Raw genomic sequence first — 9,349 nt, 5'->3', positions numbered from 1 at the left:
GGGGGGGGAGACAACATGGTGAGCAAAGACAAACATTTTGGGGAAAAAAAATTTAAATAAACCAGGAATTAAAATCAAGTGGGACTAATGAGATCAATGTAGGTCTGGCGAGAAGCCAGCTAGGCTGCAGAAAGCACAGGATTAGGGGGCAAGGTGAAAGGGCTCAAGGGCGCCACTGCAAGGTGAGAGCTGAGGCTGGCAGCACAGCAAAGGCAAGGGACTTCCCATTGCCCCAAAGCCGATGCTCAGAACACCAGCTCCCAGCACAAGGCACTCTGTGGCCACACCCACAGGACCTTTACCCTGCCTAGAACAGAAGGCCAGGGAGGAGGGTTTGCTCCGAGGAGGGGAGCTGGCTTCTCATGCAAGGAGGGGCTGCGGTAGACCAACTGCAGACACTTCAGGTGTCCAGTAAGTATCTGGGGCTGCTCCCCCTAACTGGGGTCCAGGGTAAGGGGAGGAGCTCTGAGGGCCCCCCTCTAAAGAGAAACAAACTCAAGGTCCACAACCTATGAATTCCTGGGTTAAGTGCTTCACTACTAGCAGAAAGGTCGGCAGCTTGAATCCACCCAGAGGCACTTCAGAAGACAGACCAAGTGATCTGCTTCCCAAGGTCACAGCCTTGCAAACTCTATGGAGCAATTCCACCCGGCATATCTGGGGTCACCAGGAGCCAGATGGACTCCACGGCATCCCACACAACAGTTCCCCCAGGAGTCCCTGCTGGTGCATCCAGTCAACAACACTTGGCGGCGAACCAAAAGGCCGGCCATCGAGTCCACCCAGAGGCCCCCTTAAAAGAAGGGCCTGGTGATTTACTTCCTTAAAAAACAATCAGCCCCTGAACACCCTACGGAGCACAGTTCCAGTCTAACACGTGCCACGAGCCATGGTGCTATGAGTCGGCACGACTCCACAGTGACTGGAGGGACAGTCCCTATTCAACAGAGCTGAAGGGGTGGGGAGAGAGGCTTCCGTCAACCAATGCAAGTCAATCATTTTAAATATACCTTTCTATCCAAATACAAAAGGAAAATGCACAGATGGACACAGCACAATTTTAACAACAGTTATCTCTGCTTAGTGAAATTTCACGTTTTAACTTCTCTTGCTTTTCTGCCTTTCTTTTGCTTTGTTTTAATTATGCAATAGCAGTGGGGGAGGGTGGCCATCCAAGGCACAACAATTGGTTTCTATTCACCTCCAGCAACAGAGGCCGAGTCAGGAACAGGAGGAGGAAATGCAATATGCAGCTAATTGCCTCCATGAAGAGCTCCCTTCTTTGTCATGAGACCAGAAGAACTGGATGGTGTTTGGCAACCATTACTGAACGTTCTGATCAAAGATTCCATAGAAGAATCCTGATCAAAAGGGAGAGAAATGCCAAACAGAAATTAAATTCCCACAGACTCTAGACTTTCTAGAGCCGATGAACCCCTGGAACAATTTTCCTGGGATAATCTTTAAACCTTAAACTAAAAACATTCCCTGAAGTCATCTTAAAACAGAACTATACTTCAGCTTAACTGGTAAAAAATGGTTCACCTTGAGCATTCTGGTCTTTTAAGATCTACATGGGATCAAATTGACAACAGCAACTCGAAAGAATAGACAGGAATCTTAGGGGGCAGTGAGTTTATGTTAATGAGGGAGGAAAAACTCAGAAGAGAAGGGTGAGAACAGTTGCACAACTCAAACGATGTGGTCCATGTCACTCAACTGTACACGCAGAAACTGCTGAACTGGTGTTAAGTTTTTCTGTGTGTATCCTCAACAAAACAGGGGAGCTCTGGTGGTGTAGTGCCTAAGGCATCTGACTGCTAATCAGAAGGCTAGTGGTTCAAATCCACCAGCCACTCCATGGAAGAAAGATTGGGCAATCTACTTCTGTAGTGATACTGCCTTGGAAACCCAAGGAGGGGTCGCTATGAGTCGGATCCGACTCCATGGCAGTGAGTTTGCTTTTGTTTGGTTTTATACTCAACAATAAAAACACAATTTAGATGAAAAAATGAGTTGAGGGGAAAAGAAAGAAAGAAGAAGGAAAGTGGGGGAAGGAAGCACAGAAAAAAATTACAGCGATGAATGAGTAGCTGACCCCGGCTGTGGGCAGTCGCCATGGGCTGGAGGGGAAACTTCAGTTCACACAACCAGATCCCCTCCAAAGAAAAGGTTCAGGGCAGAGCCCAGAGCAGGCAGAGGGGCCAAAGGGAGATGGATGAAAGAAGCGTTTGGAGGACAGATTGTGGGTGGAAGATTTCTGTGGTTACTGGGGTGGATTTTTTCCGAAGTCGCCACGCAAGAATTTAAGGGGAAGGGCCCTCCCTGACCTTTTGCTGTTTCAACACTAAACAGAACTGGCCTCCCTCCACTGCAGGGTTCTAGGGACTGAATTCAATGAGATTATGCACGTGGAAGTGCTTAGCAAGTTAATGTTTGTTTAGCTCCTGTACTGCTGTGGTGTTACGGGACTGGCACTGCAGAGGCTGGGCAGACCCCACTACCACCCGCGGTCCCTTCCCCCTGCAGCCTGAGCCCTCCACCCCCCACCCCGCAACATTAACACTGACAACCCACAAGTGTAGAAGCAGGGGCAGAAGCTGGGTTCCCTCTCCCAGTGGCAGCTGCCAGGCCTCGCCTGTACTGCACTTAGAAAGGGCGTTCACCCTCCACCTCTTGCCATCCGCCAACCTTCTTTTAAAACAAAGAAATGTATTTAAAACCATGCAAAATACCCACGCCCTACACAGGTATCCAAGCCTCCCCACAGTCTCATTCACAGTCTGGAAAGGGGGATGGGGTGCTGGAGGGCCGCCTTCAGCCAGTACCTTCTCTGCAGGGACAGAAACAAGTAAGCCACCCAGAGGCCTGGGATGGCCTGAAAGCAAAGTGCCCATGCAGCCAGGGCCTAGGGAGAGGGCACAAATGGACCTGCCTTCTCCTGATTTCTCGGTTGTCTAATATGTCTCTCCATTTCTGGTGGTGTAGTGCCTAACACTTGATCGTACTCATGAGGAACCTGTACATAGATCAGGAGGCTGTCATTCGAAGAGCAAGGGGATACTGCATGGTTTAAAATCAAGAAGGGAGTACGTCAAGGTTGCATCTTTTCACCATACTTATTCAACGTGTGTGCTGAACAAATAATCCAAGAAGATGGATTATATGAAGAAGAACACAGCATCAGGATTGGAGGAAGACTCATTAACAACCTGCAATACACAGATGACACAATCTTCCTTGCTGAAAGCCAGGATAACTTGAAGCACTTACTGATGAAGATTAAAGACTACAGTCTGCAGTATGGATTACACCTCAATATAAAGAAAACAAAAATCCTTACAACTGGTCCAATAAACAGCCTCATGGTAGATAGAGAAAAGATTGAAGCTGTCAAGGATTTCATATTACTTGGTTGTACAATCAACACCAAGAAGCTCTGGTAGCATAGTGCCTAAGGCACTTGACTGCTAACCAGAAGGCTGGCGGTTCAAACCCACCAGCCACTCCTGGGAAAGAAGATGGGGCAATCTACTTCCGTAGTGATACTGCCTCGGAAACCCAAGGAGGGGTGGCTATGAGTCGGGTCCAACTCGACGGCACATAACAACAACCACACAACTGGTCTCAGAATTGGCCCCTTCTCCTGACCACCCGGCCCCCATCAGGCACTCCTCACCCCTCTCCTGGACTTCTGCAACGGCACATTTAGTCTGAAGTCCCTCTTTCGGCCCAGCCTCCACTCTGCTGTGGCAAAAACGGGCCCCCTAAAGCACAGGTCTGACACCGTCAGTCCCTAGTGTAATGACCACCAGTGCCCCTTCCATGTCTACACAGCGTTCAATGCATCGTGTAGGGGCCCTGTTCTCATAGTCCTAGAGCCAGTGTTTTTCAAAGGGTGTGCCTCAGACCACTTTCATCAGAATCCCTTGTAAAAAGTCCAGCTTCCTCAACTACTAAATCAGAAATTCTAGGTATGTGATCTGGGATTTTTAATTGGGGGCGGGGAAGAAATCCCAGATACACTGTGTACACTGAAGTGAGAGAACCCAGTTGCTAGACTTTCCCACTGTCAGACCAATGCGTCCTACCGCAATCACCGGAACACGTCGCTTCCACGACCCTGTTAGCACCAGGGGTCAGTCTTTCCTCGTACTGTGGACCCTACCCTCCACAACTCGGAAGGCTGGGCAGTCAGGGTTCCCAAAGTAGACCATTCCAAACGTCTCACTGAGTGACTACAGAGACTTCATCATAGCCACAGGCCTCAGTTTCCCCATCCACATAGTGGATGCAGTGTGTCCTGACCAGGATCCCTTCCAATTCCAAACTAAGCCACAGGACCCTTATGCCATCTGCTGGATTGGAGGTTCCCATCCTAAAATTTCAAGAACTTACACTTTTCTGTTTGTTTGTTGGGGGGAGAGGGCCCAAGGGCACTCTCTTCTTATCCAAAATGACACGCTTTTTCAAAGCATCTCTCAGACTGCATCCAACTTCCAATTTCTACTAAGAAGTGATGGGCAATGTTTAGCCTGCCTGGCACGGCTTTCGTTTTTCTTTTTTGTCATGTTCATTACTAGAAATGTTCCAAAGCCTTTCCTTAGGCCAAGGAGGAGGCACAAGGAGTGTGTAAGATTACCACCTACCAGTTTCCTTCCAGAACCTCGCTGCTTACAGAGGCTTTTTCTATCCTTCCTGACATTTAATCCTCCCAAACCAAAAACCTGTATAAGTTGGCATCAAGTCAACTCTGACTCTTCGCGCCCCACATGTTGTACAGTAGAACCAGGGTCCACAGGATTTCCGAGACCACATCACCCGGTCTTTCTTCCAAGGCACTTCTGGGTTGGTTCAAACTGCCCACCTTTGGGTTAGTAGCCAAGCGCGTACCCGTTTGCTCCACTCACGGAAGACTCCTTTAATCCTCCCAATACACCCATTTTAAAGACCAAGACATCAACACTCAAAGAGCCTAAGGAAGTTGGCCAAGGCTGCACAGCCAGGTTGCAAGACTCAAAGGTGGACCTTCTAACTCTGAAACTCGCACATTTGCACTACTCCACATGTCAATGTTGCATTCCAGATACAGCAAAAGCAACTGCTCCAAATGCTCAACTCTGGCCAACAAGCCGTGCCCTCCAAAGCGTGGCAGGAGTGCTAACCCAACAGCCAGGCAGCCAACAGCTTCCCGCACAGAGCCACTGAAGCCCTGTGCACAGGGGAAGGGGGAGACCGTGGTGAGCGACAGCCTCACGAGCCACAGTGATGCCAGAGATGTGGTCAACAGAGAGCTAATTAGAGTCAACAGAGGATGCGACTGCCAGGCACACTAATGGGATCTTCAGCTGTACCAACAGAAGGAAAGTGTCCAGATCAGGCTGACAGGGAGCCCTGCCCTGCTCTGGCCAGACCACACCTGAGGGCTGGGCTGGGCCACTGAAGGGAGGTGCCCTCCAGGGCAGGGCCAGGTGTTCTGAAGGGGAGTGGCTCAGGGTGGCACTCTGGTTGGTAGGGCCAGCCAAGGCCTCACCTGGGAGCTAGGCTGGTCTAACAAGCTCACTTTATTTACACTATACGTTATAGGTGGATGATTATTATTTTTGTGATTTGGGTGAAAAGTTTACAGAGCAAATTCATTTGCCATACAACAGTTCATACACATTTTGTTTCATAACATTGATCACAATCCCCACAATGCTATAGCTCTCTCCCCACTTCTTCCCTGTGGTTACCTTTTCCCTGTGTTCTTTCCTACACATTCCTGTCCTCTGACTCTCTCCCTGTACAAATATTGCCCTGCTGATCTCCCACTGTTGATCGTTCTAAGGAGTGTACCTACCTGATGTAAATGTTTACCTTATATGCTTGTCTATTACTTGGTTGGAAACTACAGGAGTAAATTCAATCCCAGCCCTGAAGGGTGACAGGGGCCATAGTCCCAGGATTTCACCAGTGTCTATCAGACCAGCAAGGCTGGTCTTTTTTATGATTCTGAGTGTTGTTCCACATTTCCCTCCCACTCTATCTAGGATCTCCTATTTTAGTCCCTTTCTGAATGAGTGGTTGACAGTGGTAGCTGGGCACCATCTAGTTCTTCTGGCCTCAGGGTAGGTGGGTTGTGTTTTTAAAGATCCTTTTATTCAATCTTTAAAAAGATTAGGAAACCACTGACTGTCTATAGCAGAAGTTAAAATACCCAATCGTGCCTACCACCAGACAAGGGAACTCAAAGCCCTGTCAGAGGAGGGTCACTGGAGAAGACAATTACAATTGCTAGTGCCCTCATTTTATATAATAACCAGTCATGACTCTGCCAAGAAACAGACTGAACACAATAGGTGTTCTAAAAATGCACCAGGGATACTGGGTTTGAGATCCTACAATCCCAAGTATCAAAGTCTTCAGTGAATCCACCCACGTCCCCCATCCATTCTCTCCTCCAGTACCCTGTCTGGGTATGCCTGTCATCCGCACACAGCACAGAATAAAAAGACATGTTTCTGCATGTTACCCAAGAGCCTCGAGGCCACATCTCATTCACCTTTGCATTCACAGCACGGTGCTTGGCGCACTGGATGGAGCCTCCCAATAAATGTTGACTGAACTGAGCAGAGGTGCCCCAGCCCTGTCACACTGAGTGTGTTGTTACTGTGTCAGACGCAATCTCAGAAAACAAGTGTACTGACTCGGACTAACGAAAAGGTTTATGGCAACTCCAACCACTTTGAGTCTCTTGAGCAAAGGCATTTTTCAAACCACCACCACCAGTGGGTCTTAATTGCAAATGAGTTCCAGTTGGCCTGGCAATGTCACCCATGGAAGTGAACAGAGACAAAAAATCCAGCTGAGGAGAATCACCGTCAAAGGGAAATCCTAGCTGTGCCACTGGTAGTGGTACAACACCAGTAAGACGGGAGCCCAGGAAGCAGTACAAATTTCAGGACACAGAAGAAGGGAATAAAGACAAGTGGCCCAAATGCCAAAAAGGACAAGATAAAAAGTGAGGTCAGTGAAGTGGGTCTGAGGAACAAGCACTCATCCTACAAACACACCTCTGAGTGTTAACCTGGAATTGGGAGAATTAATTACAGAAACTAACAATGACCAGATGACTGGTCTCAGAGGCTGTGTGGCGCAGTTCTACTGTCTAATAAATCGTTAAACCAGTGAGCCGTGCTCATGGGGGATTTTTCTTCATCTTCCCTCCCTGAGAGGTCATGGAACAACAGCCAACGTTTGCTTTTCACTTGTACACAGGATATATACACATGTGTATATAAATAACAGTTAGGGTTCATTAAATGCACCTTTAAGGCATCCAAAAAATCTGCAATCATAAAAATGATGCGATGGGTGAGTTCTTGTGTCAAGCAGCCTCACAAAAGCAAAGAAATTTCAAGATACAACTATCCCTGTTCCCCGTGCCCACGGAGGGCTCCACACTACTGTCAAGCCAGCATTCCGCCTCAGGCCACTCATCTGTGTCTGTTTGGGTCTGTGCCCCATGCATGCACTTCATTCCGTTTGCATTTTCACCTCACAAACACCACTTAAGCCAGCTGCACAAACCTGACAGGAGCAATACATTTTATAAACGAATTATCCCCAGGGAAGAGCCAAGAAACCCATCAGCCAGGAGCACTGTCAAAGTTCCCAAGGATTGCATTCCCTTCACGGATGGCAGAGGCAAAATACGCCACATCCTCTCCAAACACGAGCCTCCCACTCCAGAGGCAGCCAGCTCACCTCGCCACCCTCCACCTTCTCCAGGCCTCTGCTGTCAGCCCAGTAAATGCCAGAAACCTCATTTTGGGGGAACATTAACGTTTTAATGAATTTTAAGGACAACAGCTCTAAGCATCGGAATGTTGGCTCCTTTTCCATGAATAAAAAAGGCCTCAGCAGAGTTTTTTCATAACAAAATTATAACCTATGGAAAGCACAAGGAACCACAAAAACAAGATTGCCCTAAATTGAAACCATCCCAAATTAAAGCTACCCAGGCAAATAGGAAACCCTAGGCCAGGCAGGCTCTAAATGTCCTATCCCAGACCAGACCCTTAGATATTCCTAGTCTCCTCATGGAATACAAAGAACCTTGCCACCAGGGAAGGCCTAAATGCCTTCTTTGTAAGTCCTGGTTGCACATCTTCCCTCGAAGCCATCAGATGACCTGTAGCATTCATGTAAAGCTCAATTACTGCTGTGTCCTCAGTCACACCCAAAGACTCCCGAAGGCGTCATCTGCCACAGCCGCCAGTGCATAGTAGGTACCCCATATATGTGAGGGATTGATTTGATCTGATTCCGCCAGAAACAGTGCTGTTTGGTAAAGGACGCCCCGCCTGGGAGAGCAGCGCCTGGCAAGCTCTCTGCTGGGGGGAGGGGCAACCACCTGTGGGCAGGTGGCTGGGGTTAAAGGCGCCGCCGCCTTGGGGTGCCCCGCTGGCCCCACGCACGTTGGCCTGGGGGGAAAGTCCGAAGCACCAGGCTCCGAGACTCCCCGGGGCCCACTCCCCGAGCCCCAGCATGGGCTCGGCGGATGCAAAGTTGACCAGCTCCTGGAGAAGCAATTACAGAGTTAGCTTCCAGGTTGCCCAGACCTGAGAGGGCTGCGGCCCAACGGGGCTCGCTGGGTTGGGGGGAGGGGGCACCCGCAGGGAAGCAGGAGACAGCAGAAGTGTGGTCCACTGACCCCCAAATTTGGGGCACCCTCGGAGCAGCAGGAGACAGCTCCCTGCTGTGCCCCAAGGCCTGGTGGCGAGCTCGTGGGGGTAAGTCGGCCACCGCAGGGCGGCCCCACGCTGCTCGGAGATTTTGTATCTAATATAACCCAGCACTAGAAGGGTCTTCGCTGCAACCAACGAGGGCAGAAGGGAAACACCTGTCACCCGCGCAGAGGGCGGGGACTCGGGACGTGGGGACTGTGCGGCTGGGGAGGGGTAAGGCCCAAAGGATGAGGTGGGGACAGAGAAGACGCAATCCAGCTGTCCAATAAGCCAAAAAGGGGGCGCGGGCCAGCCACAGGCTCCGAGACGAGGCTGCCAAGGGTGGCGCGGGAGGGAACCAGGGTCAGGAGTGCCCGGGAAGGAGATGGGGGAGGGGATCCCCGGAGAGACCGAAAAGGGAACGCCTTAGAGGGAAACACAAGGGAGGAAGGAGCTGCCCCGAGGGGCGCGGGGTGCCACCTGCCCCGGACAGACCCCGTTACTCACCGGCAGGTCCACTCTCACTTCGGTCCCGTCGAGCAGAAAGACGCGGCAGTAGAGGGTAGCCTTGGCGGCACCAGCGGCGGGGATGTGCACGGCCGCGCCGCCCGTGAGCAGGGGCCCGCCGCCGGCCGGGT

At 50.3% G+C, this 9,349-nt stretch overlaps 1 protein-coding gene across 1 annotated transcript in view; it reads right to left on the bottom strand.

Moving 5' to 3' along the window:
- EPB41L4B (erythrocyte membrane protein band 4.1 like 4B) overlaps positions 1–9,349 on the bottom strand; it is a 181,386-nt gene that overhangs the window by 164,073 nt on the left and 7,964 nt on the right. The window contains exon 3 of the mRNA XM_007951943.1: positions 9,219–9,349. Coding sequence (XP_007950134.1) covers positions 9,219–9,349 — 131 coding nt within the window. The remainder of the gene's footprint in view (positions 1–9,218) is intronic.

This window comes from Orycteropus afer, unplaced genomic scaffold (genome assembly GCF_000298275.1).
Source record: "Orycteropus afer afer isolate SDZICR_OR568_19922 unplaced genomic scaffold, OryAfe1.0 scaffold00320, whole genome shotgun sequence".
In the NCBI taxonomy this organism is placed as follows: domain Eukaryota; kingdom Metazoa; phylum Chordata; class Mammalia; order Tubulidentata; family Orycteropodidae; genus Orycteropus; species Orycteropus afer.
This window is presented reverse-complemented; position numbering and strand designations above follow the sequence as displayed.